General features: G+C 39.0%; 1 protein-coding gene across 1 annotated transcript; it reads left to right on the top strand.

The window, feature by feature from the left end:
- Positions 1-677: 677 nt before the first annotated feature.
- Positions 678-3,988, top strand: LOC127773065 (uncharacterized; the record flags this gene model as incomplete). The annotated part of the gene is made up of 4 exons (XM_052299075.1): positions 678-1,710; positions 1,812-2,350; positions 2,492-3,279; positions 3,388-3,988. Coding segments are annotated over exons 1-4 (2,961 nt in total), but the record flags the coding sequence as incomplete, so codon positions are not given.
- Positions 3,989-12,780: the final 8,792 nt, after the last annotated feature.

Raw genomic sequence — 12,780 nt, 5'->3', positions numbered from 1 at the left:
GATCTTTAGTCCCGGTTGGTAACATCCCGGGGATTTTTAGCCCCGGTTGGTAACACAAACCGGGACTAAAGTCTCACCCCTATATATATGTCTTCTTCCTCCTCCAGCTGCCCGAGCAAGCTTCAAAATTTCTTCAAAAAAGATGGGAGGTCATGCCAAAATTTCTAGTGAATTTATTTTGGTGATTACATACAAATCGGAGGTGCCTAAAAGGTTTGCAACTTCATCCTCCAATGTTTTTTTTTGTCATATTACATTTGGAGCTATGTTTTGCACACTTTTTTGTCTCCAAAATTTAGTTGTAAGTTGATGAGAGAGAAAATTTGTGTGGGGAAGAAAGAATATATAGAAATTTAGTTGATTTGCTAAAGAAGGTTTTATGAAATAGTTGAGAAGGAAAATATAGTGAAAGTTAATCTTAAATAATAGAAAACAAACTAAAACGAAAATTAAAAGAAGTAAAACACATTAAAATTAGTTTAAAACTTTAGAAATAGTAAATAAGAATTATTTGGTGTAATATTTTATGATTTTTGTATGAATAAAGATATGTCATTATTGTATGACTGTTGAAAGAGTTTGTAATTATCTTATAATTATTGTATGACTGTCATTATTGTAAGAATAATTATTTGTGTACGATTTTTTTTCGACTCATGTAGATGGATCGGCAATGGATGTACGCTGACCGGCGGTCCAAAGAGTTTATTGACGGCGTGCATTATTTTTTGAGAGTGGCCGAAGCTAACAGGCAAAAGGGTTTTATTTGTTGTCCATGCAATAAGTGTAAGAATCAGAAGGAGTATTCTGCATCCAGGACTATTCATTTCCACTTGTTTGAGTCGGGGTTCATGCCAAGCTATAATTGTTGGACATCCCACGGAGAGCAAGGTGTTGAAATGGAAGAAGATGAAGTGGAAGACGACAATATTCCGGACTTTGCTCAGTACGTTGGATTTGAAGGAAATCAAACGGGCGAGGAGGAAAGGGATGCTGATGGTAACGACGTTGCGGATGATCTTGGTCAGATGTTGCAGGACACCAAGGAGGACTGCGAAAATGAAAAGGGGGCCTATAAATTGGACAAGATGTTAGAGGACCACAGAACGTCGTTGTACCCAGGTTGCGAGCAGGGGCACAAAAAGTTGGATACCACTCTAGAGTTCTTGCAATGGAAGGCAAAAAATGGGGTTAGTGACAAGGCATTTGGCGATTTATTGAAACTCGTCAAGAACATTCTTCCGAAGGGAAACAAATTGCCCGAGACAACGTACGAGGCTAAGAAGATAGTGTGCCCTCTAGGACTGGAAGTTCAGAAGATTCACGCATGTCCGAATGATTGTATCCTATATCGCGGTGAGGAGTACGAGAACCTAGAAGCATGCCCTGTTTGCAAAGCACTACGATACAAGATTAGACGAGACGATCCAGGAGAAGTTGACAGGCAGCTAACAAAGAAGAAAATTCCTGCTAAGGTGATGTGGTATTTCCCTATAATACCACGGCTAAGGCGTTTGTTCAGGAACAAGGGGAATGCTAGAATGATGCGATCGCACGCTAAAGAGCGTCAACAGGATGGGATACTGAGACACCCTGCCGATGGTTCGCTGTGGCGAAACATCGACAGAAAATTTAAAGACTTTGGAAAGGACGCACGAAACATACGGTTTGGTTTGAGTACGGATGGCATGAATCCTTTTGGAGAGATGAGCAGCGGCCATAGCACTTGGCCCGTTACGATGTGTATCTACAACCTCCCCATTGGCTATGCATGAAGAGGAAGTACATAATGATGCCGATTATTATTCAAGGCTCCAAGCAACCTGGTAACGACATCGATGTGTACCTAAGACCACTGGTCGAAAATCTTAAACTGTTGTGGAAGAAGGAAGGTGTCCCCGTGTGGGACGAGGACAAACAGGAGGAGTTTAACCTACGAGCGCTGCTGTTCGTAACCATCAACGATTGGCCTGCACTTAGCAACCTATCCGGACAGTCCAACAAGGGGTACAAGGCTTGCACTCACTGTATGGATGAAACAGAAAGTACGTATCTTAAGCACTGTAGGAAGGTTGTGTACATGGGTCATCGTCGATTCCTTGCAGCAAACCACCCGGTTCGGAATAAAGGCAAGCACTTTGAACATAAGGCGGACCACCGTACGAAGCCTAAACATCGCGGCGGGAAAACAGTGTTTGCTATGGTTAAAGATCTTAAAGTAGTGTTTGGAAAGGGGCCTGGTAGCCAGCCTATAGAGAGCGAAGATGGTCACGTAGCGATGTGGAAAAAGAACTCTATATTTTGGGAGTTACCCTATTGGGAATTCTTGGACGTCCACCACACAATCGACGTGATGCACCTCACTAAGAACCTTTGCGTAAACCTTCTTGGTTTCCTAGGTGTATACGGAAAGTCGAAAGATACACTGAAAGCACTTAATGATCTGAAACATATGGAACAACGTGGCGACCTTCACCCGGAACCAAAGGAGAAAGGAAGCCATTATTTGAGTCTAGCCAGCTACACTCTTAGCAAGGCAGAGAAGGAAAGTATGTTTGAATGCTTGGAGAGCGTAAAGGTACCGTCTGGATACTCCACGAATATCAAGCGAATAATAAGCACGAAGGAGAAGAAGTTCACAAACCTAAAGTCTCATGACTGTCACGTGTTGATGACACAACTGCTACCAGTTGTAATAAGGGGAATCCTTCCAGACAATGTCCGGGCAACAATAACAAAGCTATGTGTAACAAAGCTATGTGCATTCATGAATGCAATTTTGCAGAAGGTCATCGATCCGGATAGATTAGAAGCCCTTCAGAATGATGTGGTGCAATGTCTCGTCAGTTTTGAGTTGATATTTCCACCTTCATTTTTCAATATAATGACGCATCTGCTTTGTCACCTTGTCAAAGAGATCAGTATTCTCGGGCCTGTGTACCTACACAACATGTTTCCTTTCGAGAGGTACATGGGCGTTCTGAAGAAGTATGTTCGTAACCGTGCTCGTCCAGAGGCAAGCATCGCCAAGGGCTATGGAACAGAGGAGGTCATCGAATTTTGCGTAGAATTTATTGAAGACCTTCGCCCAATCAGGGTACCTGAATCACGCCATGAAGGGAGACTACGGGGAAAGGGAACTCTCGGAAGGAAAGCAATAATGACGGTAGACAACAATTTATTCCGTAAAGCCCATTTCATGGTTCTGCAACAATCTTCATTGGTAGCTCCTTACATCGAGGAGCACTTGGCTCTAGTTCGTGCCAGAAACATCGGTAAGTCCGATGCATGGATTACACGGCATCACATTGATACTTTCCCCGCGTGGCTACGACCACATCTCACGGGTAACGAGACGATCAACCAACAACTGGCCTTCCTGGCGAGGGGACCATCTGGGTCAATCGCGACATTCCAGGGATATGAGATCAATGGGTACACATTCTACACGAGAGCCCAATACATGAAGAGCACGAACCGAAACAGCGTTGTTCGTGTCGATGCCATGGGACATGATGGAACAACTGGCACGTATTACGGTGCCATTGAGGACATATGGGAACTTGACTATGGTCCTCTCAAGGTCCCTCTGTTCCGGTGCCAATGGGTTAGGTTGACTGGTGGAAGCGTAATAATTGATGACAGTGGGATGACAACGGTTGACCTTAACAAGGTTGGATACTCGGACAAACCTTTTGTCCTTGCCAATGATGTAACGCAAGTCTTTTATGTGAAGGACATGTCTAGCAAAGGAAAGAAGGGCAGAGGGCCTGACGAGCCTAAGCGTCACATGGTTCTCCCAGGCAAAAGAAAAATCGTCGGAGTTGAGAACAAGACTGACGAGGATTACGATCAGTTGGATGGGCAACCCCCTTTCACGGTGACGATTGACCCTAGCATCCTCCTATCAAATGAAGACACCCCTTACTCACGTAGCGATCACAAGGAGGGAACAATAGTGAGGAGAAAGTACGTGCGGTCAACCGTCACCGCCGATGTATTGCCGTAATTATTGTGTACACGATGTAAACTATTTTGGATGTATTGATTATCCATATAAATCAATTGTTGTATGGCATATGTTAATTACGCACGATTATTAAAGGTTTTTACAATTTTAAATCATGTATATGCTAGTTATATGCGATAATTACAATTTTTAAAAGTTTTAAATCACGCAGGTGGCATTTTCATATGTTAATTAGAGTTTTTAACAATTAATTTACTATCATTCATATGCTAATTATATATGACTATTCAAATTTTTAAAAGTTTTAAATCATGCAGGTGGCATTTTCATATGTTAATTAGAGTTTTTAACAATTAATTTACTATCATTCATATGCTAATTATATATGACTATTCAAATTTTTAAAAGTTTTAAATCACGCAGGTGGCATTTTCATATGTTAGTTAGAGTTTTTAACAATTAATTTACTATCATTCATATGCTAATTATATATGACTATTCGAATTTTTAAAAGTTTTAAATCACGCAGGTGGCATTTTCATATATTAATTAGAGTTTTTAACAATTAATTTACTATCATTCATATGCTAATTATATATGACTATTCGAATTTTTAAAATTTTTAAATCATGCATGTGGCATTTACATATGTTAATTAGAGTTTTAACAATTAATTTACTATCATTCATATGCTAATTATATATGATTATTAAAATTTTTATTAATTTTAAATCATGTCGTATGTATATACATATGTTAATTAGAGTTTTTAACGATTTAATATCATTCATATGCTAAGTATATATGATTATTAGAATTTTTATTAATTTTAAATCATATGTTTGCTTATTACGTTTTATCCACTTAATTTGTTACAAACAACAATAAATTTTCGAAGTAATTGTCATTAATTTATGTACTTTAAATAATTTTAATGCATTATTTTCTATTTTAGAAACACATATGTAATGGAAATTAATATTCAGTGCGCTTATCAGTAGTCCCGGTTCTTAACCCTATCCGGGTTTAAAATGAATTTGGAAATAGCGGGAAAATATCTTTAGTCCCGATTGATGAGAACAACCGGGAGTAAAGATAGATATCTTTACTCCCGGTTGTCTTTACTCCTGGTTGTCTTTACTCCCGGTTGTCTTTACGCCGCCAAAAACAAGGACCCGGGGTACGATTGCACGCAAGAGGAGCTTGACACTTACGTGGCATTAGAAGTCAGGAGACAATTCAAGCCTCGAAGTCCAGAAAAGAAGATTCCTATAGACCCGAGTGTCAGGAACTTCTTCAGGGGTATGTCTGCACCTGCCAAGGAGGCCATAAAGCTATCGGACTATGAGCGAACACTCAAGAAAGCATCTTCTGGAAATTCCAAACCAGTCCCTCAGCTTGGAGAGCAACCAAACCAGGAGATCGAGCCGTTGGTGACCGGTGAAGATTTTGGAATACAAGAATTTATTAATGACACCGGGCTAACTACGGATCAATTGCTACGAGACGCACCAATCGAAAAGGCGGAAGTGAAATACATGTACGAACTCGGTAAACCGCTTGTCAAGCCTGAGCTGCTGCAGTCCCTACCCACACAAATGTACAAGTTCCATCAGCTGTACATGGAGATGAGTGCCACCGGTAGAGAGATGATCGGAGCGAGGATCTGGGACACGGACTTCTTGCAAGGAGATGACATTCTCTATATCAATTTCAAGGGAATCTACGAACTATACCAGCTGGACGCCCTCGACGTCTCTATTATGAGTTGCTGGATTTTGTAAGTATATCGTTCAGTTAGATTTCTTACTACGTCTCCTTTAATTAATTAGGTCCTTGTATATAAGTAGACTATATATAATATATACTTCCTTTTATCATTGTAGAATGGAGATTCAAAGGGCCCGACGGTGGGGGGTTTTCGATACTGGATTCATCGACCCTCGGAAAGTAAACGTCGCAATGCTCGACCAATATCCGCAAGCCACAGAGGACAATCTCGTCCATCTCCTAAAGGCGCAGCATTACAAGACGTTCATACTGTTGCCGTACAACACAGAGTTAGTTTAATTTTATTGTCTTCCTATACCAAATTTCATTCCAGTACGAACATGCTAAGTGTTTCATATGTAATGCAACCCACGCACATTGCAGATTCCACTGGGTGCTTTTACTCTTCGACCTGGAGGCCTGCACCGTCAACGTATATGACTCAATGGATAAAAAAGAGTCTACGTTTGACAAGGTTTTCGAACTTATAGACAGGTACTGTCATAAGTTCCTATGTTAATTAAGAATCTTGTTATAGCTTTAAACTCCATGTAGGGCTTGGTATCGGTTTCGTCATTTGGTTCGCGGCAAATGGAGAGAAAGACTTAGGCGGAAGTTCAAATTTCCTGTGAGTACACATACTCTACATTTATATTTCTCCGATTCAAATACATACAAGTGTACATTAATTAGATCTCTCGTCGTTTGTCATTTATTTATAGTGCGCAAAGCAAAAGCAGGGAACTAACTTGTGCGGCTACTACGTGTGCGAGTATTGCCACTGCCTTGCAGACCAAATCATCACCACGAGAGAGCTCGATGTACGTACAAATAAATTCAAAATTTCATTACGTATCGATTTGTTGTTTAATTACTAATCAATTTCGTACATTCATATAGTTTATTTGCATGAGGGATAACCTGATCACACACAAGGAATTTATCGCGGCGGTTCAAGAACAACTCATGGGATTCATCAATGAACAAATCCTTGATCCCAAGGGTGAATTCTACTACGACGGAAATACAATTCATAGGTTCTTAGCTTCTGAGATAGCGACTACTACTACGTCGAAATCGTAACTAGCTAGGACTTATAATGGATTGTAATTAATACATGACTATGTTTCTATATGCATGTATACACATTTTCTATAATGTAAATATATATTTTGGTCACACACACACACAAACACACACACACATACACACACACACAGATAGATATATATATATATATATATACACACACACACACATATGCATTTGCATAACATATATATTATGCTTCAATACATATGCATGGTTTATATACATATATAAACCATGCAGCAACAGGGCCATGCAAAAAAAAAAAGGTCAGCTCGATCTTTAGTCCCGGTTGGTAACACCAACCGGGACTAAAGATGGCTCAGCCGACCAACCGGGACTAAAGATCGATCTTTAGTCCCGGTAATTTTACCCGGGACTAAAGATAGCGATTTTTAGTTTCGGATTGGTAGTCGCGGTTTGAAAACCGGGACTAAAGGGGGTTACGAACCGGAAACGTTTTCTCCACCAGTGTACTAGTATGATCTATAAACACGTGAGTTTATTTTATACTAATCCGGGAGTACTAATCCAAATGGATCATCAAGATGGCAATGCAGAGGCATGCAAGCATGCACATGGGATCAATGATACCACCAGCTAATTAAAGTAGAATGATCACTACTCATTACATGTTTGCATCATTGCAATTGCAAGGTTCCATGGTTGATTGGCTACATCAAAGTTGGGGAGAAAATAGCCTAGTTGCATGCTCTTTTGGGATGGGTTCAAACTCAAGTTAGGTGCAGGTTGGAGTGGCCGTGGGCCACTGACAGCCCAAAAAATCTTGCTAAATTTTCTGTGCAAAAAAACTTAAAGCATTTTGGTGCCTTCATCTTTTTCTTCAAAAGAAGTGTCCACTCAAGCCTCAGCCGATTACCACAGTGAATTAGAGTACTATCAGTTACAACTAGTTACTCTAATAAAGGCAATTGTGTTCCCTACCTAGTAAATCAGGATCAGCAATGTCTCTTGAAAATCAATGAAATATTTTTACCAGCTTTCTGACTTAAAGGGTACTATTGTCTGATTCCATGTATTGTCATGTGTTAGTCCAGACAATTTTTTTATACTAGTACTATCATTTACCTTTGCGGTTTTCAAGGAAAAAAACACTACCTTTGCCTTAGTGTTCAAATTTAAATTAATATATTGAGCATTTTTGTACTAGTCCATTTGTAAAAGGATCGATGACATCCTGTGCTGTTCTGCATTGCAGAGATGTCCAGCTGGAATCAAACTCAAAAGTCATGAACACTGCAGCAGTTGCAGTTGTACCGTAGTGAATCAGTATTCGTACTACCTTGCAGCAGTTCTATATACTCTACTCCCTCCGTCCCGAAAAAACAAATCTAGTATTAGTATTGGATGTGACATATTCTATTACAATAAACATCCAAATTCGTTGTAGTAGAATATGTCACATCCGGTACTATGTTGGTTTTTTATGGGACGGAGGGAGTAGAGCATTGTGTGTGTATAATGTACTGTAGAAATCGATAAAGGGTTTGTTTAGTTCCCTAAAATTTGTTATCATATCTCATCGGATGTTTGGACACTGAGTATTAAATATAGGCATAAAAAATGCACAGATTGCGTGTAAATTATGAGACGGAGCTTTTAAGCCTAATTGCTCCATAATCTAACAATGTGGTGCTACAGTAAACATTTGCTAATGATGAATTAATTAGGCTTAATAAATTCATCTCACAGACAAAATTTGTAATTTGTTTTGTTATTAGTCTACATTTAATACTTCAAATATATATCCGTATATCCGATGTAACACGCTAAAACTTTTCACCCCTGAAACTAAACACACCCTATGGCTTGTGTCTGTATAGTGCTTGTGCTTGTGCATTCAGAGCAAGTACAATAGTAGGCTATAAGCTAGCTGCATACAAATTTTAAAGAGATAAATGAGGAGAAAGAAGGGCAGCGGGCTACAGATTTATAGCCAGCTGCAGCACGGACTCTAAGACGCAGTGTGTGTATGATAGATGGGACCAGGTATTAATAGTGTAGTATGTAACTATTGTATGAATGAGCTATTAGATTGGCTATAGATGAATTAGAGCTAATAGTTGGCTATACTATTAAACTTGCTCTCATCTTGCAATCCGGAGATAAAAGGTGTCGTCCGATGGGTCACCCTCAATTTATTTTAGTGCTTGTTTCCTGTACTCTCTTCAGCGCTCTCGCTTCAGAATAGCGGGTTAGTAAAGTATTTTTTGAGGATGCAATTAAGTTCCTAAAATCTCCTATAAATCTCTTTGTTTCACATGAAAGGAAATGTGAATCTCCTACAAATCTTTTTGAGGACTGCATTCATATGACATAATTCCATATGAAAATAAGAAAAAGTCCAAACCTCTTGAAAACTTGTATTTCCTTTGGTGTTACCATAGGGCTTCATATTTTTCAGATTTCCATACGAGTAAAGAAATACTCCACTTCAGTGTTTCTTTTCTATTATATGTTCCAAAGTTTGCTTTGCACTCTCATCATCTACATGTTGGCTTATCAGCCATATCCAAAATTTAAATTTTGAAATTTAATTAGAGTTAATGTTGAGGTCTTTTTCTTAATAGTCTATTTTCTAGGTTTTAAGTTGCGAATAATATGGATATAAAAAGTTTTACTATCGTATTTCCTTGCTGCAAGTATATAAGCATGTATTTATCGGACATCGGTAATGTTATTTTTATAAAAATATTAAAATTTGATTATGAGCATCCGTAGATGGTTAATAGATCTAATATAATATATACGTAAGTTTTATATTTTAGGACATCTAATAATTTATTGTGCTTTTTGTGAGGAATAATTTGTTGCATTTTATATCTTAGACTTATTGAATGTTTAGTTTGGATCCATTACAACACACAGACATGACACTAGTAGAATAAAAAGATTTACTTAGGAACTTAGAAGAAATTGGATCCATAAAAGATATTTTTCAACGAAGTCATTTAGCGCTACTAGAATATAGGAGTATATTTTTTTAGAAATGTAGGAATAAAAAACACATAATTGAAATGTCATTTATGGGCCTGTGAATTCCACTTGAATCTAAAATAGAGAAATTTGAAAGATGATGTGTTTGGATTGTTCATTGGAAAATAAATATACGATTTCGATTGCTTCAAGAGAGAAAAGAAGCATTGTTCTCAAGGGAAAATAGAATGAATTTTGAGTTCTATATTAGTTTTCTATGTGCAATTGAGGTGAATGAAAGCAACCCATATGTGACATTATATTACCTAGCGTCCAAATCATTGTAAAAAAACTTTTTGAGACAATTTGTGTCCTTCAAAATTCTCATGAGAATTCTTCTATCATAACTTGAGAACAGCCATAATTTGCATAATTTGAGTACAAAATAGCAGAGTATACACGGCCAGTACCATAACTTACATGCATGGTGGGTGCAAGCTATAGTAACTTTTTTTTACTCAATCTGAACAAACAAGTCACGCAATCTGATTTATCGTTCATTTGAGTCAAAAGTTCGACGAGTTATCTTTGCTTAGTACGGCGCGTCCGCTAGCAGAAGCTCGAGCTTTAGCTCAGGAACTCCGTCGATGGCAGCGCCCAAGCTCTGGCTCAGGGAGGGTGGCAGCAGCAAAGAGGCAAGCTCCACCAGCACCATTTTTGGAGCTCGAGCTCATAGAGTCATGGGGCAGGTAAGGCCATTCACAGTACGAGTTTTTTAAAAAAAAAAGAAAAAAGATGTCATTTACGATACAAAGTGATATTCAACTATAACATGTCACCTAAATATTCCTCCCTACATTTACACCCGGTGTACCCTTAGCAAACCTCTCGCACCCTCATGAGGAATGGGTGGTTTTTTTGTTACGTGGTGAGTGAGGATTCGATAAGGAGGGTCCTACAATGTGAGCGGCCTATTAATTTTTAGAAGGAAGGCAATTTTTCATTACCCGGCTTTGGGAAGAAAGCCAAAACAGCATGCAGAGATATGGAAAACAAAAACTAAAGCAGAGAAACTAAAAAGAAAAGACAGGGCCTGACAACCTAGATAGAACATCCACGAGCACAGGGAAGGATCTAAACCCAAAAGGCACCCAGTGCACATGGTAGAGCACCCAAACCACCATCTAGTCTATTACATTATGAGAAAAGCTACTCCATCTGTTTCAAAATATTTGACACCGTTAAATTTTCAGTACGTGTTTGATCATTCGTCTTATTTAAAAAATTTAAGTAATTATTTATTCTTTTCATATCGTTTGATTCATTATTAAATATGCTTTCATGTACACATATAGTTTTACATATTTCACAAATTTTTTTAATAAGACGAACGGTCAAACATGTGCTAAAAAGTCAATGGTGTCAAACATTTTGAAACGGAGGGATAATAAGATAACATCGATAACATCCAGAAGTTCAGACTCTCGGAGCTGCGACATCTTATCCATTAGTGATTTAATCCAACCATTGAGTAGATCGCAGCCTCCTGTGTTTTTTTATTAGCTTCTCCCATCGCTTAAAAAAAAGATAAAGATTTGTAAACTACTTGCATAGCACTTTTAGCTAGCTTATTCTCAAACACTCGGTCATTACGAGCTAACCAGATCCCCCATACAAAAGCAGCAATCAAAACAATCCCTTTAGAGATGTGGATCTTTTAGCTAAAATGCACCCAACGAGGAGAGAATACATGTGGCATGCTTGTAGCTAAAATGCACCCATATACATTAAATTATGTGACTCTTTGTTCAATTTACAAGAGTGACTAAATTACAACCATTTAGAGATGAAAGCGGTTAGAAATAATTTCATTTTATATTATTTTTATGAAAACGGTTTTGCTACGGTTGGAAATTTTTCATATTTATAATTTTAACTATTTAGCGGTGACTTCAATACAACGCTGATAGAAATTAGAAAAAAAATAGCTAAGAGCAAAAAAAAAAAGGAGGGTTAAACGATATCATTTTAATATTACTTTTATGAAATAAAAGGGTATCGGTACGGTAAGGAATTCCCTTCTTATTTTCAAAGCCACCCCCAAGTTATGATGGAAGTGGTGTAATTTACTCCAACGATTCGTTTCTGCTAGCAGAGTGAGTAGGAGTAGTACGTACATTGAGGTCGTTCACATCCGTGAACCGATTAATTATGAATATGAGGAACATACTTCTTCTGAGTTATGACGACGAAAGAAAAAAATGGAAAAGGAAGAGCTCTCGAGTCTCAACTTCACAACTTTGCAAGATTCGTTCTTGCATGGACATGATTTCTACTCCTACCCTCTACAAGTCTCCATAGTTTGTAGCGTCGTCTCCTGTTTGTCAAAAGAAAGAAAAGAAAAACAAGAGTAGTCTCATGTCATGTACGAGTACAAGAGTGTACTCATGTGTCGCCAGTGGCAGAGTCTGTCACAGTGAGTGAACAGTGGAGGAATACTCTCTCTTTTTTTTTTGTAAAAGGAACAGTGGAATACTCTCATTATCCAGTACTCCAGTAAACAAATTGCTTTGCCGCGCGAGAGAAGAGACGTGCACAGCACAGCACAGGCAGGCTGACATGAGAAGGCCACCGTGCCAATGTGCCCGAGTCCCTGAACTGACCCATGGCTTTTTACTGTTACTGCAATTCAGAATCAGAGAGAGATGGATGGAGACGTGCGGTTGCTTTTGGCCGTCGCCTTGTAGCTTTCTGCTTGGCTCTTTCTTTGCTGTTTCTGAACCGGGCAAGCAGGCAAACAAACATGGATGGATGGATGGGCTTTGCTCGAGTAGCCTACGACGGCCTAGCAACGAAAAGCAAAGCACACACCATTGAGCACTTCAGCCGCATGCCCCTCATTGTCTTTGCCCGGTTGCCCGCCCCCCCCCCCCCCCCCCCCCCCCAAGTGCGCTGCGGCTGCACCACTCTTCCTTCCATTTGAGCTGCTTGCTTCTGCTGCACATTCCTGCACT

This window comes from Oryza glaberrima, chromosome 5 (assembly GCF_000147395.1).
Source record: "Oryza glaberrima chromosome 5, OglaRS2, whole genome shotgun sequence".
Classification (NCBI taxonomy): Eukaryota; Viridiplantae; Streptophyta; class Magnoliopsida; order Poales; family Poaceae; genus Oryza; species Oryza glaberrima.
This window is presented reverse-complemented; position numbering and strand designations above follow the sequence as displayed.